We start from the raw sequence: 25,723 nt of genomic DNA on the forward strand, positions 1-25,723 counted from the left end.
TTCAGCCAGTTCTGAATTATTCTAGCTTGAGAACACATTTCGTATGTGTTCTGATCAAAACTGGCAGTTTTGTATGTGTATATTAGAAGGTTTCTGAACTCTTTATTAACGTGGGTTAAGGACATGTTTATTAAGGGACACGTACTAAAGCCTGTAACATTTGCAAGCTGAATAGGGTTCAAGGAACCAAGTGAGTTGCAGGCAGTTGTATTGGAGCGTGTTGGATTACAAGTGATTTTATTGTACCTACAGATCCTGGATTTTATTGGCATAAACAAACTCAAGTCAAATAGTTCTATGTTTTATTTATTTATTTTGCTTTGAGGATCCAAGGAAATTAAATGTAAAAATAAAAAAGTAGAAATAACTAAGTACCAAGGTTGGAAAAATTAAGTTTTTAAAAAGTCATGAAATTCCCAAAGTAAAGGTTATTCATACAATGTTAATACAGCCTCATTATGCGGCTTCACCAGAAGGAGAGCAGGAGACACTGGATGTGGTTTAATTAGGCCTCAGCTTTATTAACAACTGTCTGGGGGTACCCAATAGATAAAAGTTTTTCAGTGCAGATGACTCCATGATCATTTCAATAGCTACCCAGGGGTTCTGTCCGCCCCCCCCCCCCCCCCCGTCCATCCTGCTCCCCAGCCAACCAGCGGCTGGGACCTTATCCTCCTCCACACCTTGACTGAAGGTAAAGAGATGGTCTGTAATGGAAGGGTGGCTGGCTCCCTACTATTGAAGCCAAGAACCCGCAATGTTTCCATTCCTTTAACAAACACCTCCTTTTAAAACCCTTATCAAATCATTTATCCGACCATTGTGTTCCTTCCCTACAAGCCCGCCCAGCTTGCACCTATGTACTTTCCCCGCTCTTCCAGCTCCCTGGGGGGAGAAGGGGAAGATGAGTCAACATCCTCATGCTGACCTGATCTGTATCTGCAGCAGCTTCTGTGCCTCTGCCCTTAAAGAGGTACATAACTTCCCCTGACAGGCTAGACAAGGGCCCCCCGGCTTGAGGTACATTGTGGTCATTGCCAGATTTTGAAACATGTTGTGGGTGCAAATAGTTGCAGGAAATAGTTTGTTCCTGCTATTATTTGTATGAACAATTTTTGTTGCTCGCATATCTATCTACAAGTCATATAGGCACAATGAAGTGTTTAGATATCTGGGCAAAATTGTTGTTTGAAGCCACAAAATTAGATGCATAAAGAGAGAGACCCAGTTCTGCCTGAAAATCAAGTCTTTCTGTTTTCCTTGTTCACTGTAAACCTTAATGTATTTATTGTTTGCTTTAATGTATGAGATCATTAAGATATGTGGGATATGTAGTGAGACCAATTTATCCTTGTGGGTGGAGCTGGTTGGAAATTTGTCAAAATGTTTTTTCATTGAAAAATGCCATTTTCATCATACTGAAATATTTTGAAAAAAGCATCTATTGTGATGAAAATCCCCATAGAACAAAATTTCAAAATAAAAAGAAGCTTTGGGGAATTTTTAATTTTGAAAAATGTCAAAATTTCAGTTTTGAATTTCAGATTTTTTTTAATTCTAATTTATTTTTTCAATTTTATATAATATTTGTGGTTTTACATTATTTCATGACCAGTCCAAGTACTCTGTGTCAAAGTGTCAAACTGTTTCAGTGCACACAAACAGCAGACAATGAAGGAAGAGCTCTGTGTAAGATCGAAAGCTAGTCTTTCACCAACAGAAGTTGGTCCAGTAAAAGCTGTGACCTCACACACCTTCTCTCTCTAATATCCCCAGACCAACATGGCTACAACAACAACACTGCATAGTATTATGTCCACTTTACAGATGAGAAAATTAAGGCATATCATGATAAACCAGGGGCTTCCCCAACAGCACACAAGTCAGTAACAGAGATTGGAATAAAATATAAGAGTCCCAACTCTCATTCCTGTGCTCAACAAACTATGTAACCTCCTTGCCCACAAACCCCTCTTCTGACTTACTCTGGATTGCGCTAAATCCTTATATAAAGGATTTAATGAAATGTTCTCAGCAATAGAAGCTGAAGCTTTGTGGGAACCCAAGGAGTTTCCTTGACTTGCTGTGAAGTATTTAGAAATGTTTTGCCTCTACCTTGTATCCCCTTCCCTCAATTTGTTTAATTTCAGAATGTGAATTAATATTTTATTTCCATTTATTTTGGCACAGTTACAAAATATCAACTTTTTCAAAGAAGTTATGGTTTGTATATTTTTTTACATTGTTTCTGTATCATACTATCAGATACTGTGTATGTTGATCAACCATATCATAGTTTATTTACCTAGTTTAATCAGAAACAATTAGTACCAGGTTTTGCAGGATATATTTTCTATATTAACTACACATAAACTTTACGGAAATATTGTGGTAGAAAGGAATGAATAAACTGAAATCTCTGAGACCTGAAGAAAATAGTTATTATAAGTAATACACAGTTATTCTTTGGAGAAATCTTTGGAGAAACTTAGATGTTAGTCATAGTTTTTAGAGTAGAAAAATGGACAAATATCTCTTTGCATGATGATTTATATATATACTCTTCTGTGTGTGCAGTTCTCAGGTGTGCGCTCAGCTCATCTAGGTAGCAAAGGTGGCTTAGTACCATCTTTACCCTATTTCCCTCATGAGGCCAGCTAAGAGCTAATTTAGCCTTGGTGTAACTGAGAGCAGTCTCACGAGTGCTGTAAGTTATGCCTACTCTTAATGGTTCTCTGGGGCTCCTGCACTGTCTGAGAATTGCTCCCATCTTAATGTATAGAGCTGGATTTACACACCCACCTGGGAATTCCCCAGTCTAGGGGAAATGCTGTGCTGCCTGCTTATCGCAGCTCTAAGTCACCTTTGCACCACAAGAGAGCAAAGGGACCTTAGGCTGGGTCAGTATAATTAATTATTAATCTGATACAACAAATGTATCCAGCACTTTGCAAAGTACCTGTAAGACAAGGTTCAGAATGATTTGAGGCTGCTTTTGTAAAATCTTCTACACTTCTCATTGCAGTGATCTAATGCCTGCAGTATATTCCTAATTATCTAAATAGAAAACGAATAGAAAAAAATATGATTTGCCCTATAGTTGGTTTATTAAGCTGAAGGTGGGACTCTTCTAGCCATATTTTGCTTTCCATATAGTCACAGCACTAACTGGCCAATCCTGTTGCTTGATGCCTTATACTAATTTTTCCATTTACTAACAGTATATTAATGAAAAGTACACTGTGCATTAGATGGAATTTGTCAAAATGAAATTAATCTGCTGCTACTTACACTAAATTTGCCTGATTCTCTTCTCATTGACATTGATAAAGATCCAGAAACTTCAGAGGATTTACTCCCAGTTTACACCACTGTGCTTTGTAAATGATCTTTGTATATAGTGTTCCCGTGTCCAACATTTAAAATGATATTTTTGGCTCCTGGCTTGCTAAGTACTTGAGTTACTTTTTAGAGAATACAAAAAACATATCCTTGTGTAGCGTATCCAGCTAAGAGAAAACACAATCGAGGAAGAGAAAGGGAGATCCATTAGGCTTTTAGGTACATATTCATTTGTAGTCTAAGAATACAGGTTTGAAGAGAGCTTTCATGATGCATTTACCAGCTATTCTACACAGATATCAGAAGTACGGACTCTGGGTTAAGTTTTGCTGTCAGTTATACAGATGGAGAAATTCCTTTGAATTCAGTGGAGCAGTACAGTTACTTCAGTTTTACACCAGTGTAATGGCACAGAATTTGGTCTTATAGTCTTGGTTGAGCTTCTGGACCCTTTTAAGTTCTCCTCGCAATGGATGAACTTGAATGAGCCTATGAAGGCTCCAGTTGTTGGCTTCAATATCCAGGGCATTGAGGTTGTTCGTTTATTTCCTACTGAATATCTAGATGGGCAACCTGTTTAGTTTTACCAAAAAGAATTGTTGTTGTTGCTGTTATATTCTGATCTTGGACCTCTTTTATGCTGCCTCACTACCTATTTACAGTAGGGAAAATAAAAAGAGAATCTACGTCGGTGCTATTTAACAATGACTGAATGTAAGGATGCCTTTTCTCACCCACTGAGATTCCTTTCTCATTTGTGGATGTTTGTACACACTTCAAACGTGCACATGAGGGTATCTGACATCACAGTTGTAAGATGCTTTTCTTACACGGCCACGTGGGAGTGCTGACTTGTGGCCAGGCTGCTGAAGGGGTGATAGAGTCAAAGGTCAGTCGTACTACTGCCATATTGCATATGCATGTCAGAATTACCATTTATAGACAAAAATGAGTGGGGTCTTAACATTGAATTCCCTCTTAATGGAATTTTTACCAAATGAGTATATTAAGATTCCATATATCTGCTGTATATTCCTTAGCTAGAACAAATGTTTTGTTTGTATTAATAGCAAAAATACACTACTATTATAGGTAAAAAGACAGCCAGAACCAGCCACTTTAGAGCATATGGTAGAACTTAATATACTGACTAGTATAAACATTAAAGAATTGTTTCTTCTTTTTTTTCCAGCCAATGTTTTCAGTTGCACCAAGTTTAGCCACCAACGCATCAGCAGCCTTTAATCCCTACCTGGGGCCTGTCTCCCCAGGCTTGGTCCCAGCAGAGATCTTACCAACTGCACCGATGCTGGTTGCAGGGAATCCTGGTGTCCCCGTTCCTGCAGCTGCTGCTGCTGCTGCACAGAAATTAATGAGGACGGACAGACTGGAGGTAGGAAGTAATATGCTTTATTTCCTATTATTAATCTTATGCATTAGTCTCCTGCATCTTCAGTTCTGTGCTTGTGAAGGAAACTAACTAAGCACATAAATTACAATCCAGACAAGGGGTGTGCACAAGGCCGGGTGGGGGGGCGTGGAGACGGAGAGGCCCTGGGGCTGTGGTGGGCGAGGAAGAAAGCAAGATCCTCCCGGCCTTGAGGTCACGGCAGGGGGAAGCAAGCTCCTCCAGTCCCTGGGCCGCGGCAGGAACTGACCGCTCCTCCAGCACTGGGCCTCAGTGGAGTCACGGAGTGTGCTCTCCAAAAGGGGTCAAATTTAAATTCCTGCGCATGCCTCTGATCCAGACGGTTAATATGATATCTTGATAAAAGCCTCTGAACAGAATGTGACATGATCTTCTTGCTGTAACTTCATAACACATACACTTTTCTCACTAAAACAAAAGCAAATAGGTACCACTCAAATCTTTTAAGATTTGCTAAACCAAACACGAGAGTAGCAGCGCCTAAGAACTATGTAAATGGGTGTGATGGATAGATATTGATAGTCAGGACTTGGTATAATGATACTTTAGCTATCTGTATTAGAGATCTTTTTCAGCTTCTAGCTGATTTCCTTTCTGGGTATATACTGCGTGAATTCCCTCAGAGGCCTCCTGGTTATCCTTTGCTACAGTCCTAATAAATTCAAGTCCTCTCTAGGTGTTGTTCTCCCTTGCCCTGAATCTTTTCTTATCTAAAATGCCTGACAGTGTTTTCGACACCTTATGATGTCTGTGGCAACATAGGCCCTGAGCCAGCACTCTGCTGCAGACTGTCAAAATATGCTGAAAGATGGCTTTCCACTTAACTGTAGTTATCAGCATAGTCTGCAGGCTGGTGTTTATAATCCCAAATTGCACAGACTTGATATTTATAATTAAATGTTTAGATAGGTTAGAAGACCATGTTAGCAACATATCATTTGCTTTGTTGTTCTGTTTCATGCTTTTAATAGGGTATTCAGATACTCCCCATCCCCCAAAAGGCAACATTTAGCCATAGTTATCACTCAATAATGTCTGTAACTCCAATTGTTTCCTATGTTGTGTAGTAACTTTGACAAATGAGAACTTTTTAATACCAATCTCTATATTAATTTATAAATTAAAAAAATACATCTGTAACTCCCAATCCTGCAAACCCTTAATCACATGATAGATCTTTAATCACATAGGTAGTAACCTTTCAATTAAGAGAGACTGATGTTCATGTAAGTTAAAATTTGGGGAGTAGATCCTCAGCTGCTGTAAATCAATTTACACCAGTTTTGGATCTGGCCCTTCAATAACAGTACTTGGAAAAAATGTGAGAGGTAAAAATGATGATTGCCATTCCAAACATTTTAAAATAAATTAATTCATAATTTTCGTGCTTTTCTGCCATTTTCGGGACCTGCATCTGGAGAAGATCTGTCTCCTTATATGGAAATTAATTCTCTTCCCCAAACTCATCTCAGGATTGCCAAATTGCAATTTAGAAAGTTGTAAGTTAGAAGCAATGTAGAATATCATCCGGAGTGTCATCATGCTCTGAACATTTCCCAAGCTTGTCTGAACTATAATAAGAGTTTAGATCACCACAGTTTCCTCTTTTGAAAGATCACTTCACTTCTCTTTTTGGAGACTTTTTTCTTTTCTTTGTCTAGGGGGGAGAGTTTTCAGAAACCCAGCCAGATCACTGATGTAGCAATTTTAGACCTATTCGTGCATTGTTGACTCTTTAGTTACTTCCAAAACATCAAGGAAAGTTTTCTTTTGATGACTTTTACATCACAATGGATACTTGCCAGAGATGAATTAAGACCAATAAGATAGATAGATAAATAAACAATGCAGAGACCGAAGAGAGTGCTGCCATGAGAATTATTTTGGGATCTCTTTCAGAGTGCTGGCTAAGATCTGCTGGTTGTGTTGTAAGCATGCTGCACTCTTTTCCCATTCAGGAAGTTCCAGAAGGCATGGTGCCTTAATGGCACAATGTGACCCATAACATAAAGGAAACTGCTGAAATTTGGAGCTCAAGTCAGTGGATCTTCAAATTGGAGCATTTGGTCAGAACGTGTTTGTTAAAGTTTTTCTGACATTTTTGTTTAAAAACATTAGCAGAGTGATAAACCAAATTCTTCTACAACAGAGGGCTGTTCTCCTCCCAGGACACCCAATGGCACTAACCACAGTCTGAACTAAGAGCCATTTTCAAAATTTAAAAAGCCCCAGAAAGCATCTGAAAGCAATAAACTTTAAAAAAAAAAAAAAAAAAAAGGCCAAGCAGGTTTCCTTTGAACTTTGAATGGAAAAAAAAAAAAGAAAAAGGAAAGAAAAATTACAACCAAGTTACAAACCCCTGGAAATAGGCATTGGGATTTAAGAAATTTCTCATTTGTCACAAGTTTTCTGATGGAAAATATTAATAGTTTGAGGACTTGTACTGGATAGGTCTTCACTTTGACCTTAGAAAACTTTCACAACAGAGGAGAGAGCAGAGCTTCATTCCCTCTGATAACATTCACTTGTGAAGTAACACCACCTTGTTGATGGCCCTTCTCAAAAGTTACATGGATGTTGATGTTTCAGTGAGTCCTCTAGGGAACCCTGGACAGTCACATGGTTTACTCACATTTCAGCCACATCCCACATATTCAGTGGCACAAAACAGGAGAATCCTGTTCTGAAGCAATGGCCATTTGAACCAGAGCTTTTACCTCTGTCCCTGCTCAGTTCTTTACAGATCCCCACTCATTCCCTGCCCTTGGAGCTTTCAAGAAATAATCCTCCACCCCTCCCTTCAAGTCTACTTTCTGCCTTCCTGTTCACGGATTCTTCTCCACCTTTGCTGTCTGTTACAAATAACAGCATTATGGTCTGCTTCAGCAAAGCATTTAATTTTTATATGCTCAATTAGTAGAAGTGAATTCCTTACCAGCTTTTGCTAAAGTGAAATAAGAGTGTCTACAACATAAGGGTGTTGGCTGCATCAATTTAACTAAACAGTTTTTAAACTGGTTTAGTTAAATTGCTACAATTTTCTTGTGCCGCCAAGCCCCTAGTTAAATGTCTGTATTAAATCAGCCCAGAGATACTTAGGAGTTTTTGTGCTGTCTGCTTGCAGTGGAGCTAGTGCTGCATTGATCTGAGTGGAGAGATGTGGTGTAGTTCAGAATGAGAAAGCAGAATGGAGGAGAAGTGCCTGGAGGTGTTCCTGCCTTCTTAGACTGATTAGACAATTCTGATATGCCACAGTTTGTTCTGTTGGACTGAGGAGACTAGCTATTTGTGTTAAGTGGAAAATAGGATGTTGCTAGTAATTCTGCTACCTCTGCTATTTTCACTGCTTCTGAAAGCAAACAGCCAGTCTTGCTAGTTAAGCCAGTTTTCTGTCCTTCCAGTGGATTTATTGAGACATTTCAAGACTGTGTTCTTTTTTTATCCAGGTGCTTCCCATCTTTGGATATTTTTGTTTTGTTTTGACTGTGATTCAGACTATATCTGAGTTCACTTAGTGGTTCCTCTACAATTATATACTAACCTTCCTTTCTGTCCTTCACAAAAACAGAAACTATTCTTATAGAATCTGATTTATTCTTCTTGTAGAATGTAAGGACATGAACTTACTTTGGTCTGGCTTCTAGAATATCTAGCTTTTGCATGTGAACACTCAGTGGACAAATCTTTCCTAGTTAGCACCTTATTGACTATAAAAATGCTCTGCTGACTTGTAAATCTTTACATGTCTTTGATCCTACTCAATGAAAAAATGTGTTTTATCTGTACGGCATGTATCTGGCTGTTCTTTAAGTGAATTTCTTACTATCATTTAATATCATTTGAAATTATATGATTATAGACAGATTTCAGAATGGTTCATAGCTTAGCTCTCTGCCCTTGGCATTGTCCAGTTTAAAAAAAAGAAAAAGATGGGATTTTAGGGTCAGAACTGGAAAATTATTTGTTCTGTTTTCAATTTTAAAAATATATTTTCAGAAGTGATGTGCTACTTTGTTCATTAAGTTAACACACATGCTCTGGGAAGCTTAAATTAAGCATGTTCTATAACTAAAAGCTTTTATTCCTTTGACTAAATTCATAAAATGAAATTATAACTATCTGGTTTTAAGACAGATATGGAACACAACTGTATGCTATGCAATCCATAGGAGTCCTTAAATCAATGTGAATATCCCTGCAATAAAGCTGATGATTGTTACTAGTAAAAGGATCAACTTGAAATGTTTTGGAGGTTGTGTTTGGTTCGGCTAATCATGCAGAAGTTTGGATGTTTAGCTAGATTTAACCATACCAGTCAGTCTGGAAATCAAGATGGAGATTTCATGAAATTAAATTTTCCCAGGAGATTAACAATATATCATACATTTAGCTGAAAATACCTTGAGTAGAAGCGTGCCCCTCTCTGTATTTCTGCTTCTGGTCCTGGCAGAAATCAGGAAGTAGAAAAGAACATGAAACAGAAAAGGGAAAAGTAAGGAAAGAGTTGACTGAACTTTTCTGAATTTCAAAAAAGTTTGTTTGGTTTCAGTGTGGATCATTTTAAAATGTATCCAAACATTGCAGATCTGGCTGAATTAATGCATCGGACTCTTTTGAGCTGCTGCTTCTTATCTGAGAGAGAGAGAGAATTTTCTCATGACACAGTGTTTTTTATTGCCAGAAAAATGTAACCCAGAGATCATTGTAGATGTTAAGGGCATACGTACCTGGGAGATCTAGCATAGCTGTCTGAAAAAATACAGCGTTTTTTACATTTAAAATATGCTGTAGGTTGGTAAAGTCACTACTCAGTGTAAAGAAGCAAACACAGGGAAACTATTAGATATGGTCTGACATCATCACTTTGGTGAATAACCGCCTAAATATGAACATAAAGATAAAGAGAGTCTCACTTGTGGCCTTGACTATAGAAATATGCGAGATGCGCAGATGGCAAGTCTGCCCCCAAATGGAGGACTTTCCAAATACCTCTGCGACAATGGCCAGACAAAATGTGTGCTCCGAGCTGGCAAATTCACAACAGTGCTGCTATCACCCTGTAATAGACGGTGGGAGTCTTAGGTAGGAGTCTTAGATGACATCTGATTGAGGTTTTAAGGAGTACAGCGAGTTGAAGTGTAGCCAGAGAGCCAGTGTAGATGAAAACCAAAGAACACTATTTGCGTTGTTGTAAGGATCAGAACTAGACTTCCTGAGGAAATTCTAGTGTTCCAAACTCATTGGCACCCACCTTATAAGGAAAATTCTATCTGTTATATTAGTTTTGTTCAGTGTGCAAGTTTACCTGCTTGAGAAACTTTGCATTTTCTAAAGGCTTTTGGAAGTTAGTATGTAAAACTCATTGCTGTGATTATTATTGGTCATGATTTGTAAAGAACTGACAATAAAACTAAAGTTTGAATGTAGTTCCCTTAAATTTAGGATTTGCAAAGTTAGTGAGAAGTAAACCCAATGTTTTGGTGCAATAAATGAGAGGAGGTTACCACTTAAAGAAGTTACTGTTCTGTTAGTAGGGGTGGTACATCCAATGAGGGATTTTCATAGTTTTTGGCATCCAATGGAAGTTTTTGTAATTGGAACAACTAGTTAGGGTGTCTGTTCTCCTGTGCCAAAAGGAATATCTGGATTTCTGATTCTTTAAGCTTTTGTTTTGATTGTCGGTGAGACCTCTGAATGCTTTGGCTGCACCTGTATTGTTGTTTCTAAGATTATCTACCTACTCTTAATCCTACATGGTATAAAAAGGGGGTTTGTTAGCTGAAAGACTGTGGAACATGAGGGAGGTTCAGAAAAAACAGACTGGATAATTGTGTGTTTTCGGTTGCCCTCTTGTGTTAAAAGGATGGAATAGCTGAGAGATTTCATTAAACGCTGTATTTCTATTGATGCTCATTGCTGACATAGCTCTATGTAAATATATATAAATGATAGAGGTAATAGTATGTAATGCATTGAAGCCAAAAATGTAGCTGTGGGGTTGATCTCAAAGATTAGGAAGGTCATTTTGACAATAATTGTACATATTTAACTTGATAAAACAATCCTTAACAAATAGTTCACTTTAGAAATTGTGTTTTACAGTAAAGTAGTTTTGACCTTGGCTTATTGTTTTAATTATCATTCAAGATTAACACCATAAACATATTTTTTTCTAAATTAGTACATGTTGATGAATTGGACTAAATGTAGTTAATTATAGAAATCAATGGATTGGGACTCTCTGGGGATGATTCATCTTTACTCAGGCTCTTTTATACCACATTGGCAGTATAAAGGGACATCTCAAGTAAGTTCAGTATGCCTTTGCGCTACCAGTTTTTGTTTTTGAAAGAGTTCCCTGAAAATGCTGACTATATTTTACACCTTCTCTGTGATTACTTTTTTCAAGTCAACAATGTCATGTGATACCCAGGCACATTAACTGGTTTTCATTTAATGATGCTGCAGGTATGTCGAGAGTATCAGCGTGGCAATTGTAATAGAGGAGAAAATGATTGCCGGTTTGCTCATCCTGCTGACAGTGCAATGATCGATACCAACGACAACACAGTTACTGTCTGCATGGATTACATCAAAGGGAGGTGTTCACGGGAAAAGTGCAAATATTTTCACCCTCCTGCACATTTGCAAGCCAAGATCAAGGCTGCCCAGTACCAGGTCAACCAAGCTGCAGCTGCCCAAGCAGCAGCTACTGCAGCTGCCATGGTGAGTCCAGAAGACACCTTCAAAATGTAACACTGGTGATAAATGCTTAATTTATTAACTATTCTTGCTGAAGATATGGTTGTTCAGGTATCCCATTCACTACACAGTGTAATGAGCTTTTACAGCATGTGGTGCCAGATCTACTCTTAAATAGTTTCAGACTTAAAATATTTTACTAATTTTTGGCAGCTAATGTATACAGGGGTGTGTGTGCGTGTATGTATACATACATGTGTGTACTTATATGTAGATTCAAAATATGTATCTATCTGTTTATACATTATTTCTGTCTGTATAGAAATAATGTATAAACATTACTTTATAATGTCTGTCCATTATTTCTGTCTTTAAGTATATCCATATAAATTACCATTAATGGTATTCCTGTTTCTACACTAAACTTCGTTTTCCTCTTCTTTAATCTTGGGGTTTTTTTGTACCACCAGTAATATGCTTAAAAATTACTTAATTTAAAAAATAAGATCTGAAACTACTTAAGAGTAGGTTTTCAAGCAAATAGACTGTAACATTATTTGAGGGAGATTTAATCATATTTTGTTCATCTTAAATATTACGGTGTGGATGAATAATTGCACAATTAGGGATGCTTGAATATGGCTATTACATGGAGTAGGAAAACATTTGAAGGTATTAGAAATTAGTACAAACTGGCTTTTTGCTAAAATGTATTCTTAAAGAAAATTTTTAATGTGAGCTGAAACTGATTTTAATGGGTCCAGTCTTCGTTCTTTGCTTAGCTGTTAATATTGTCCTATATTTTTACATAACTAGATGATATGACCATTAAAATACTACTTCATGTAAAACATGGTTTGATATCCATAGCATAGTACAATAACCATGAGAGAGACCTTTTTCTATGTTTGTTTATGGATACTTGAGCAAAAATACAGAAGGCAGACTCTCTTTCTCTCTCCTTTCACTCTTTTCTGTTAGATTATCTTGTTTGTAATTAACTACATAGAGGTTGTATCCTCACAATAACAACTTAGTAGTGCCTTTATTGTGCATGCTTAGTCTTGTTATTCGTTGTATATGGCATTCCGATGATTTGTTTTTTATTTGTTTTTTCTCACCTACCCAAAAATGCACTGCTGCCCCCATGATGCACCTCTGCTTGCTGTTTATGTTAATGCGCTTGAACCCCACTGGCCCATTGCCATCATGTGCTCGCTGCCTGCTAATTAAGACTCAGTCGGCTGTCAAATCACTGAAGCGACCCCTCGAGGCAACCTTTGACCTGGTACTATGACCTTTCACCTTTTAGCTTGGCATGTAGCTTTATTGTAGATACACTTTTTTTTTATTAATTTGTAAAATATTGAAATACAATGGAAAACTGAGTGTGGTTTCCTGTTCCAATTAGTGGGAAAGAATGCAATATACACATAAATGTATGTGCCAAACAAATGTTCCTAAAGCGCAGTAGCCCACATTCAGTTTAACCACCTTTTAGAATGTTGTAAATGAAGTACTCTGAGGACATTAAAAAAGTATTTATTACTGTATTTTTATGTATCTGTTTGCTTGGCATGGCTTAGTGATATTCTTATGTAGATTTAACATTTGTAATGCAATGTTAAAGTACCAGCATGCTTTGGTACATTTTTGCATGTCTAGTTAGACTTTGGGAACTGTGGGTATAATTTTTAGTATTATCTTATCTGTTTCATTCACTCTGTGAGATTACTATTAACATTGCTTTTATTTGTCAATCCTCATGGAGCTAGCAGTGCAGCTTTCTTTTTTCCCGATATTGTTGCTTCTTACTGAAACCCTGAAGCTTTATACAATATTTTAGCACATTATTATAACATAGAGCTCCAATACATTTACTTATACTACTTTATTGTTAGACTAAAGTAATGCTTCCTTTTAAAGCTGTTACCTTGCCTTTTACTTAGTAGTTGAGTCTGCTCTGGTGCTTGCTTGCTCGTGGATAAACATGGTGCTGCCTGACTCTTTTTTGTCTTCTACTGATTTTTCTTTTTCTTTTTTTCTTTTTTTGGACTGGACTTTATTTTTTTTTTATACTCATCCACCGTTCAGGGAATTCCTCAAGCTGTACTTCCCCCATTACCAAAGAGGCCTGCGCTTGAAAAAACCAATGGTGCCACCGCAGTCTTTAATACTGGTATTTTCCAATACCAACAAGCTCTTGCCAACATGCAGTTACAACAGCATACAGCCTTCCTCCCACCAGGTAAGTATCTCTTTAGTCTTTGTAGAGCAAAGTATGCCACAAAATTAGTGTTCAGCATTTGTAATAAACTTCTAAAGGTATCTGTATTGATAGTCATTGACATATACCCAGTTGTAGTAAGATGTTTTTTGCTTAGAGTGAGGAAAGGAAGTCTAGGAATTATGGTGTTCGTGATCAGGTAGGGATTTTGTAGAATGCTGTTTCTCTGTATGCTTGTCTTGGAAGCTGGGTAGATGTTCTCCAATCTAATATGAAAATCAGTATTTTGGAAGCACATGATCTATCATTTCAAAACAGATTCTGAAATCTGTTCTCTTCTTTCTCTTTTTCCTAATTAATACTTTATTACACATCTATTGAGCTATTTTGTATTATTCCTTTTTGCTGTAAGACCCCTTTGCCTTAACTTATTTAGCAACAGTACTTCTGAACCATATTACTTTGTAAAAGGTGAAGTTTTGAATTTTACTTAGTGATCATGAAATGCAGTTAGATGACATTACAGCTGAACTAATATGGAAGCACACTGAAAGTGTACCTGTAAGAGAAATCAGGGGATCAGACACCAAAATGTTTCTATTAATTTCAATGTGAGCAAGATAGAACTCTCAGTTGTTTTTAGTCAAGATTGATAAAATGATGCCTAATATTTTAGTCTGATTGTTGCAGAGCCCAAACCTGCACTCATTACTTCTAAAGAAATCTTGCTGCAGTCAATTTTTGTTGTGTAAAGTCTGCAGGATTGGATCTATAATAAGTTTGTATCACTACTTGCTTCATAAAAATCAATATTTCCACTTTGTTTAAAACTCTGCTATCAATTTTTTAGTTAAATTGTGCAAGGCAAATTTTAACTGCAAAGATCTGGCATTTTAAAAAATGTAGGTAACAAAATGAGAACACTGGCTATCAGAAACAGAAAAATCATTTCCTAACCATTTTTGACATGTTTCAGCCACATCAGCATGATTGACTCTTACCGCTCCATTTTTGGTGATGTCGTCTGTCATTCAATCAACATGTATACATGTAATCTACACATATGTAACAGCTACTTGAAATGAGGTATAACTTCTCTGGAGCCACTGAAGCCTCTGATTCAAAGCCCACTGAAGTCAATGGAAAGACCATTGATTCCAGTGGTCTTTGGATCAGGCCTCTATTGCGCATATTTAAAAAAGACATTTATAATGTATTTACATAGTAGACAATCACAGTCCATCCTGCAGTCTTCACATATTTTAAAAGCTCCCCTGATCTTGGTTGGTGCTGTGCATTGTTGGTAAGGAGCCCCTCAGAGTCCCTTAAATCAGTGGGGGTTTGGCACCTTGGCACTTTCAGCCCCCACGAATCGGACCCATTAGCATCAGGATCATTAATGTTATTTGTATAAATAAAAATGCACATGCATCACATAACTGAAAGGGAATGTCAGTAATTAAATGGGGCCTTTCTCGGTCCTTGCTCAGGCAACTTCATATTGAAGTCAGTGGCCATTCAGTTTCAGGATTTAGCCTGCACAGGCTATTGTACTAATTCTGCTTTTCATTTTTTTATTAAAAATGACTGTTAAGGGGCAGACTAGCACCCTTTTTAGTTTTCCATTGTTCTGATGCCGTCTGATGCAGAAACTTTAAAACATTATTTCCCACTAAAATAACACTTTTTGCTTTTCTTTGTGGTCCCCAGTTTTTATGGTATTAAAATTAGTTTAATTCTTGTTTGTGCATCATTATCAATAGTGAGGTCAGCACAGCTGTGGAACTAGTACTTTTCAATCAATTTCCAGCAGAACCAGGAAGGGAATTTACAGGATATTTTTGGGAGGTTCATACAACACTCCCAATCCTGAGAGGTGTTGGATGCTCTCAGGCCCATTGTCTTGACTTCACATGGAGTTAAGGATGTCCAGCACCTCCCAAAAGGCACTTGCCACATTTCACAATTAAGTCCTTTAGTGGGAGTCGAGGGGGCTCAGCACCATTCAGGATTATGCCCCAAAGAGTAATAACTGGGTTTTTTTTTAAATTTCTTGATGAAATTCACCAGAGAGAAGAGGACCCAGAGGGCAAGACTCTACCCAGGACTTGTACATTAAGGATGTATGTGGTCTGGAGGCCCTTAGATGGGTCCTCTCATCTGGGCTGAATTTCATATTTGGCAACAATGTCAGATTTGTGTTTCAAACATACCTAGACATCCCCTCCACATTCTAGAGCTCAGAGTCAGCTGTCTTGCATGGAAAGGTGCATGGAGGGAAAAAAGGGGACACATGTAGTACCTAAATCTCCAGGTGCTTCCAAGCTCTGTTCCCCATGGTTAGAGCTGCACCCAGACTCATGTGGGACAGGGTCTGTTGGGGGTGCGATCAGAACATTTTAGCATACATCCCTTGTGTCTCACACAGATAACTACCCCTACCTTCACGGGCTTTGGAAAGTGCATGCTGGAATGGCAGCTCTGCTGCCCTTTAAACAGGTGCAGCCCATGCTTCCCCTCAGGCCTGGCCAGTGTAAAGGATGAGGCCAAGATCTTACTGCTCTCCAGCTTTTGTCAGGAGTTGCCACCAGTGGTACTAATAAGGAGCATTGGTAATGCTCCCTGTGAAAAGAACAAGAGAGTGAAGGTTCCTGGTACCCCCTCACTTTCACTTAGGCACAGGGCAACTCACAATCTAGTCCTTAATTTGTACCTGTTTAAAGCGCAATAGGCCCGAATTCAGCTGTAATAATTAGGGCCCTACCAAATTCACAGCTATGAAAAATGCAACACAAACCGTGAAATCTGGTCTTTTGTGTGTTTTTACCCTACACTATACAGATTTCATGGGGGAGTCCAGTTTTCTCAAATTGGGGGTCCTGACCCAAAAGGGATTTGGGGGGGGGCGTTGCAAGGTTATTTTAAGGGGACCACAGTATTGCCACTGTTACTTCTGCACTGCCTGCAGCAGAGGCAGGAGAGCGGCAGCTGGTAGCCAGAGAGCGGCAGCTGGTGGCTGGGCACCCTGCCAGCAGAAGTGAAGAAGTAGGGGTGGTAATACCATACCATGCCATCCTTATTTCTGCGCTGCTGCTGGCAGTGGCGCTGCCTTCAGAACTGGGCTCCAGCTGCCCAGCTCTGAAGGCAGCACCACTGCCAGCAGCAGCACAAAAGTAAGGATAGCAGTTCCGCAACCCCGCCCCCCTCATTCCCCGTCCTCTGGAGTCTAATTTTGCTCCCCTTGAAATGTTAATGGGCGCAGGCTCCGTAACACTAATTCTTCATTCAGATTGAAGCACTCGTGTTATCTACTGATAATCTGGTCTATGTGATGCTTTCTAGATTTAAAAAACTGAGTGAAACAGCAAATCAGGAGTAGAAAATATGTATAATGAGGAAAAGGAACTGCTTAAAATCCCAGTGAAAACCGAGAGTATTCATCAAAATTACTGTATTCTCTCTAGACATAATTTATCTGAGAAATTATAATCAGTTAAATTAGCACGTGCTTGAAATCAAATGCTGCCTTGTGCTGCAAAGCCAAGGAACATTTGAACTAGCAAATTCACTATTCATGCGTTCTTATTAGTAAATCAAAGCTTTTGAAGTCAAGATTAATATTAAGGTCATAGCAAAAGTGATTTTTATTATTGGCAAGTGGGTCCTACTGCATTTTGTCTTCATATTTGCAAGTTATTGTACCCTAGCTAGTATTTTCATCGCTGCCTTATGTTCATTTGCTGCAAATCTCTCTCAAAACTGTGTGTACTGGTTATAACATTAATCATGATGATAACTCAAACTAAAATTTAAGGTGAAAGCTTTACAGTTATATTTCGGAGAATCATTACAAAAAGCTAACTCTTGTTTTCAGCATGTAGACTTAATTATGCATGGAATGATGCAATATACTAGGTATAATAAAATATGTAAAACATAATAAATAGAGCATTTGTACATGTCTAATAACATAGAGTGGCACAGCTTTCAGTTATACTCATGCAACCTCATTGACATCATGAAGGTTGTGTGAGTGTAATTCACCTGTGAGTAAAGCAAGCAGGATGAGGCCTTTCCTTTAAATAGCCCTCCTTTTAAAGATCTTTCATGAATAATTACATTCTTTTTTGTTTAATAGAAACAGTAAAATAATTAGAAGGATTAATGATGCCATTTCTCCAGTAACCTTAAATATGTCTTCTAGTAATAACAGGCATTAACTTCCATATTATCCCCCAGCATTAATTATATTAATAACGATTTTATTTTGCCAAAAGACTATGGCTTTGGCATTGTGCACGCAGGTGCAACATGGCTTGTAAATCTATTTATCACATAGCACAAACTAGGAAGGTAACATGCATCACTATTCAGGCGCAGTAATTTCCTTTTGTTATTGCCATATTGTATCCAAGTAATAGTGTGCAGTGGTGGTGTAGCTGTGTTGGTGCCAGGATATTAGAGAGATAGGATGGGTGAGGTAATACCTTTTACTGGACCAACTTCTGTTGGTGACAGAGACAAGCTTGTGAGCTTACGCAGAGCTGAAGAAGAGCTCTGTGTCAGCTCGAAAGCCTGTGTCTCTCTCACCAACAGAAGTTGGTCTAATAAAAGTTATTACCTCACCCACCTTGTCTCTCTAAGGTAAGCTCCCACAGACAGTGTCATTCCGAGTCTGTTTCCAGTTTCATATGATCCCCATTTTCAGGACTTCATTATATAATTTATTTTAATTCAGATTAGAGTAAATTTATCTAACAATATGATTAAATAGGGAAGAAAGTCTTTTTAAAAAACTTTCAATATGATGGAACATGAAGAATTGGGCCCTTTGTTTATAATGCTATAATTTTTAAGCTTCAAGTAGGAAACAAAAACCATGCAAATACTGATTTCTCAATATGGAGCTAGCTAAAATAAATGAGATTGCCAAAGTACTGGAATTTGAAAACTGGCAGTTGGGCATGCCTAAAAATACAGTGCTTCTATTAACATTGATGTCTCTTTGGAGAATTCGTTTCTTATTAATTAACGATTACACCTCTACCCTGATATAACGTTTCCTGATATAACATGAATTCAAATATAACGCAATAAAGCAGCGCTCCAGGAGGGCGGGGCTGCGCACTCTGGCAGATCAAAGCAAGTTTGATATACCGCAGTTTCACCTATAATGCAATAAGATTTTTTGGCTCCCAAGGACAGTGTTATATCGGGGTAGAGGTATATTTATCTAGCACAAAGAGAGTGACAGGGCTGGTCTACACTACGGGGGAAAATCGATCTCAGATATGCAACTTCAGCTACGTGAATAATGTAGCTGAAGTCTAAGTATCTAAGATCGAATTACTCACCATCCTCACGGCACGGGATCGATGTCCGCGGCTCCCCATGTCGACTCCGCAACTCCGTTCGGGTTGGTGGAGTTCCAGAATTGATATAAGCGCGTTTGGGGATTGGTATATCGCGTCTAGATGAGATGCGATATATTGATCCCCGAGCAATCGATTGCTACCTGCCGATACGGCGGGTAGTGAAGACGTAGCCACAGGCTACAAGATTATCTCTCTCAACTGAACAATTATCCAAGTACTGTTGATGTTCTACTAAGGTAAATGGGCCCACAGACCCAACAACATATGGTTATGGTCAGTAAAAGTGTGTCCTACAGTGTAGAAACTATGCCAGTCAAGTATGCTTGGCTTGTGCTGGGGGCTGTGTGGAAGACCTGCACTTTTTATCCTGCATTTAAAATACAAAATAAACAATGTGAGGAAAATCAGCGTTAAAGCTGACACTTGATCTTCAGCTTACCCCACAGTGTCTACATATTGTAAATAATACTGTATGCAAAATTACCACTGCCCTTACTACAGCTGGGCAAAAATTTAGCAAAAAATGCAGGTTCGGGTTGACCAAAACATTTCATGAATTTGCCAAATTGTTTCAATTGTTAAAAAAGAAAAAAATCAAAATGTTTGTTTAAAAGCTCAAAATCAAAATAAAATGCTTCATTTCAAACAAAACGTGTCATTGGACCCAACATGAATTATTTTTTTATTTTTTTGGAACTGCCAGTGAACTGAGAAACCATTTCTTCACACGATCCTAGTCCTAACACCTATGCATTACCAAGACACATGAGATTCCTCTAGAGGGGGTTGGAGGAATAAAGGACACCAGACTAACTGTGGGTCAAACCATTCTTTTATGGGAAAACTCACACAAGGTAGCCCTGAGTGGAAATTCCATGAGGATCCATCCCCTCATGTAGTCTTTCTCCCCTATTATTCAGCTGGCCTGCTACAAATATAGCGGATACTCAGAAGAACTGCTGGGGGGCAGGGCCATCTGCACAGATTCCTTGTCCTTCCACACCAGCTCTGGGCCCTGGCAGGACCCCCACAACTGTGCCTGGCCCCATCTCTTCATGGGACAACTGCAGAAAAGAGAACGTTTCCCTTAGCCTGCTCCAGCTCTCAACCTGTGCACTCTCTGCTTCCTTCCTGAGCAGCACCAGAGACTGATGGGTTTAGGCAGGGAGAACTCAGTGTGAAGGATCCCCGGTACATATGGATTGGAGAACGGGTGAAACAATCCCACTCCTTCATTCTTTATTATCCTGCATATCTCCGTATAATCTTAGTGCTCGGATTAACATAATTTTGGGTGCTGGTTTACCCTGACAGTGTTAAAGATAAATAACATGTTTGATCATTTCCTCTAATCTTAATAAAATATAGTTTAAAAGAAATACATATTTATTTTTATGCTAACAAAGTTTGTCAGAAAGATAAAAAATGGATGAGATTAAAACTGAATTTTGAAATAAGCCTTGAGACCTTTTCTAGTAATATTTTATAGACTAATGAAACTATATAGAAATAAAGGCAAACAAAATGTACCAGCACACAGTTCAATCAGCTTTTTTCTTCACTTAAGACTAGTTCTAATTGATCACTGTGCTATTGTATGATTTGATTGTGCTGACAGTTACATGCCACTGTTCCCATAATAACAATTTTTCTTCTTTGTTCAAATGAAATTTTCTAATTACACGTGTGATGGGTTGTTTTAATTCTTTTCCCTTTTCAAATCCACCTTCCTGTTGCAATGCATGATGGGCAGGCTCAATATTGTGCATGACACCCGCTACAAGTGTTGGTAGGTGCCAGCTTTGTTTCTTGATTATCTTAAACCTGTGGTGCAACTCACAGACCCTCAAAATCCACTGCTAGGTTTTAACTTATAGCTCTTGTGCCACTCCCATCCCCACCCACCCCCCATCACACCCTCTGCACTAACACCTGTCAATTAAATGTAGTTGTTTTATTTAATTGACATAGACACCTAGAAGTTGGATAGTAGTGTTCTGAATTGCACATTTTTCCTTGGTGGATTTTGATTGGACTATGAGTTTGTGTTTAGAAACTATCTTGTATTAAGTAACATACTGTATCTTACTATAGTAATATAAAATATACTTTCATTCAAACTGATTAATTTTTGTGTGGTAGATATTTGGGTTGGATTTTCTTGTTTGTGTTTTTGTTTAGACATAAAAATGTAAACATAAGGACATTTTAAAATACTTTTGTTGATTTCATATTGAAACAATTGAACTTGTTTGTGTTGATTTTCTTGAGTTGATGGTAACAAGCATTTTTCCCTTTTTTTCCTCTTTCATTTCCCTTTCTCCTCTTCTCCCTGGAATGTTGTCCTGCTTTGCACTGTGATTGCATGTCACTCGCTGGCAATGATGTCTCGTCACATGGCTTATTGCTATGATAAATACCATGCTCAATTATTCTATCACATGTTGCCATGGTTCCCATACTGCTACACTCTTCTGTATGTTGGCTTATATGATTTTCCTTCTGAAAGTTCCCATGGTGCACGGTGCTACGCCAGCCACTGTGTCTGCAGCAACAACATCTGCCACAAGTGTCCCCTTCGCTGCAACAGCCACAGCCAACCAGGTTTGCTAATTTACAGCTTTGTTCCTTAAAAACAACTTGAAATTGGTGCTTTTCATGAGCATGGGGGTTCTGATTTTACTTCTTGTTGGCCTACACATTCTCTCTAAGAGCTGTAGCATAGCTTAGTAAGCTTTTGTCCAGGCTCAGAAGGTGCTACAGCTCCTTTTCTGATGCTAAAAATATTTTACATGAGACTTTCTGATGCAGTCTTGACATTTCATAGGCAATGTAGCTTATTTATGTTTTCATAGATCTAAAAAGACAGGCATAGTACACAGAATCCAATTTTTCTGTGCACATAAAGCCTACCGTTCTTTTGCATGCAAAACTCTGGTCAAAGCCAGTGGGAGCTGTGCACGGAGGGATTACAGGATCAGGAATTTAAGAGTCTGGACATGTTCTGAATCTCTTCAAAAAACAAAACAAAAACATTTGTGCTTATGCCACCCAGAGGCATACTTGTAAATCTTTGCCTCAACTTGTGAATTAGTTAGGAGAGGCCTCATTAATTTTATAATGGACAAATTTTAACTAAATGAATGGCCATTAAAAACCTGAGTAAACTATTTCTAAACTACCACCATGAATGTTGATGCATAAAATAAGGATGAAAATAAATGCTTTACAAGCTAAACCGTAAGTTAAACTTCTCCTTGCACTGCCACAAACAATGCTGTAAAGATAAATGTACATGGGTGCATCTCCCATTTACTCCAATGGAAACTGCACTTACATAAATGAGGATGGAATTTGGCCTAGTGTTTGAGCTCAGTAGATTGTTAAAAATTCAGTTGTTTTATACTACATCATAGTTGGAATATTAAATGTAAAGAATAAAAACATTCTAAAGACCATTTCCTTTCTCTTTTATTTAAATCTACCCAGAAATAAATTTTATAAGTCATACTGCAAATTTAGAATTCCTGCACATTTTCATTGTGCTAAAAATATAGCACCAAATTCTGTGCTAAGATGCAAGTAGTGCTCTCAATCAATCCACTGGGAGGCCCACAAATGCCTTTAGGGTTTTTTGTTTGTTTTTAAAAATGTCCTTAACTCAGTTTCCAATTTTGTGGGGGATGTTTTGCATTCACAATTAATTGCAGGAGTAAATGCTAGTATTTAAGGCCAGGATTTTCAGAAGTGCTTACCTTTGACCTAACTCGGCTTCCGTTAAACTCTGAGCACTTTTTAAAAATCCAATCAGGTAGTTGGAGCTCTGAACAGTAGTACTTGTGCCTGAAATCTGTTGCACCTGCACCTCTGCACCTGCAGGCAGATGCACTTGTAAAATAGGATGCTAGTTCTAGAAATCAGGAACCTGTTCCTGCAAAATGTTGAGCACTGTACATTTTTCATTGAGAGTTGAGAGCTCTGAGCCGCTTACGGGGTCAGGCCCCGAGCTTTAGTATTTGACCTGGAGTATCCTGTCGCTTGCTATGCACCACCTGTTTTGCTAAGCCAACTGTAAACTCTTTGGTGGCATATGCAGTAATTGGCATCTTAGCCATCATACCTGAAAATCACACTGGTATGATGATTTATAAGTGTGCACATCAGATTCCCGTGTGTTATTTAGATATTTAAAAAACCCAAACAATAATCTGGTCAGTTTTCACAGAAGCTGAATGTAATTTCTCACCACATACCTCTTTTTGCTAGAGGAAAAAAAGGCTTAATTTTGTTTTTTTGGTGAGTAACTAAGTCTCTCACAGATTTAGCCCAGAATAAGAATAATTTAATATCCCGGAATACTCACGGAGAAATTATCATTCTTGTAAATAAGCGTCAGCCAAATAAATCTACTGTATGTCAGACATATCTTAACAGCATGAGTCATTTACTGCACAAAATAATTTTGATTGTATAGCCTACATACCTCTAAGAATTGCTGGCGTGAGCAAAACCACAAAATGCCTGTTCTCTATGTGAGGTACCATGCACTTGCCCAAAGAGATTGTAGGGAAACTTTCTGTTGCAGAATCTGACCATTTCATGCATATCCTCCCTGGACCCTCATAACACACTTCAGTAAAGTATTGCAGCCAAACCTCAATATATACATATATTAATTAATATATGTATATAGTATGTAAGCAATGCTGAAATTGTTTAATGCCACACAATGCAATGCACATGCATGCAGAAGGTCTTAAGATCTGGCCCTTCATCTTCATTTGACTGGTGTTGAAGGTCCTTGGTATGTTTCGACAGCACTATCCCTGATGCTTCTACACAGTTGGGTGCAACATCTTCTCCTGCAGCAGTAGACAAAATGGTATGAGAAGCTTCATTATGCTTGGAGCACATTTCTGTGCAAGTTGGCAATGCTGTAAAACTGTATAAACATGACAGGTAAAGAGAGGGCATTAGAGGTGGGAAAAAAACAACCACTAAAAACATTGAATTTGTTTTAGAGAAATATTTCCACCCTCTCTTTCTTTTGCAGGTTTATGTATCAAATTAGCTGATGGGAAATATAACTTGTATGACTGTAAATAGCTGTTAACCTTGAAAAAATCAGTATCACATCATATTGCAGGGCTTGTTTTTTGGTACATAAATGCATCTTTCCACTTCCCAGTCCTGTTTGTGATGAAAGTTTATGTACAATTCCTTTAACATTTGTAATTCAATGAAAACACAATACTGTTTTCCCTCATTGTTGTCCCTATTCTGCAAGGCCTGTGTACATGCACTCCCAATGACTTCAATCTATATGCCACCCATTGGAGGGCTTGCAGAATCGGGCTCCAGCGAGATGGTTGACTTGTGTGCTTCTTTGCTACTTCTAAATATTATCTAGTGGTTTTAATTTAAAAAAAATACTATGGAAAATGAGTTGATAAACTTTAGGAGCCATTGCAAATTCTGTTGACAAAGGCCAACATTTTGAGAATTGTTCACTAGTTTAGGGTGCCTTCCTTTTTTGGTGCCAAACTTTGACACTTTGTACTACATTTCTATAGGGGAGGAGGTTCAGCTCAGCTCAACTGTGGGTTTTCACCCTCTGTGAAAACAGTGCACAAGGTATCTTAAGTTTGGCACCCAAAAATGGAGGCACCCAAAGTTAATGATAACTGTGCAGAATTTGGCTGAAGTTGTTTAACTGTAAAGTTTATTGTTTCAAATGATTAAGTGAAATGCCCAAATCACAAAACTTTGTGTAGGCCAACAAAAAGGGCTCTTCTCAGTTACTGCACTGCATGAACTTTTGTAGATTTTAACTTCTCTTACTTTCTAAACAAACAATAATACTTATTTACATTGGTCAAACAGTACTTAACACTGTGTTTTTCAGTTTTAAGTTGCTACTTTAGCACTTCAGTTTACTTTAACTTATAGTGTAAAGTCCACCACCTCACAGCTGATCCCCACTTTTCTGAACTGTTGTTATGTTCTTTAATAAAATGTTATCTCTCTTGGTTGATTTGTTGCACATGTTATTCATTGTTTACATTTTTACCTATAGATACCCATAATATCTGCCGAACATCTGACTAGCCACAAGTATGTTACACAGATGTAGACATTTTGTCATCATACAGTAAGTTTCCAGTGTATTGCTTGCATAGTTTACATATTCTTTTTGTGTATGTGTATAACTTAGCATTTGTGGGGACATACTGGATTTAAAAAAAATAAAAGCTATGGAAAAATGTTATGAAAAAATTGATATGGGTTTCTTTGACATATAGAAATGATTTTTAAAAAATATTACAGAAACTGACAAGTGTGTGTGTGAAATGAGTTAGTGATTTCAATCGACCCTAGTCAACAAAATCACAAGGCTGCCACATCTGGCATTAACAATCACCTTTGCTGACACTCTCAGCAGAGGCCAAGGGTCAAACAGGCAGAAAGCTGAACTCCCCTCTTCCCAGAAACAGATCTCACAGATTCTGCACAGCAGCTACTTAGTAGCCTGTAATTTACAATACTTACCAGAGTTCCCACCACTCTACTTTTGCAGGTGATGTACGTGATGGTGGAATCAATAATCTCTTCCTTTCCCACCTGCAACCATACCCTTTCTGCTAGCAT

The 25,723-nt window shown here is 38.1% G+C and overlaps 1 protein-coding gene across 16 annotated transcripts in view; it reads left to right on the forward strand.

Moving 5' to 3' along the window:
• The window catches only part of MBNL1 (muscleblind like splicing regulator 1), a 192,583-nt gene that overhangs the window by 160,855 nt on the left and 6,005 nt on the right, over positions 1–25,723 (forward strand). For 8 of the 16 annotated variants that reach the window (XM_050966018.1, XM_050966031.1, XM_050966029.1 and 5 more), the window contains 8 exons: positions 2,191–2,223; positions 4,535–4,735; positions 11,240–11,497; positions 12,708–12,761; positions 13,568–13,721; positions 20,829–20,864; positions 21,585–21,679; positions 25,152–25,226. In XM_050966018.1, the coding sequence (XP_050821975.1) occupies positions 2,191–2,223; positions 4,535–4,735; positions 11,240–11,497; positions 12,708–12,761; positions 13,568–13,721; positions 20,829–20,864; positions 21,585–21,679; positions 25,152–25,208 (888 nt within the window). In that variant the 3' untranslated portion in view covers positions 25,209–25,226. The remainder of the gene's footprint in view (positions 1–2,190; positions 2,224–4,534; positions 4,736–11,239; positions 11,498–12,707; positions 12,762–13,567; positions 13,722–20,828; positions 20,865–21,584; positions 21,680–25,151; positions 25,227–25,723) is intronic. The other 8 variants (XM_050966020.1, XM_050966025.1, XM_050966021.1 and 5 more) reach the window with 7 other exon arrangements.

Source organism: Gopherus flavomarginatus, chromosome 8 (genome assembly GCF_025201925.1).
Source record: "Gopherus flavomarginatus isolate rGopFla2 chromosome 8, rGopFla2.mat.asm, whole genome shotgun sequence".
NCBI lineage: Eukaryota > Metazoa > Chordata > Testudines > Testudinidae > Gopherus > Gopherus flavomarginatus.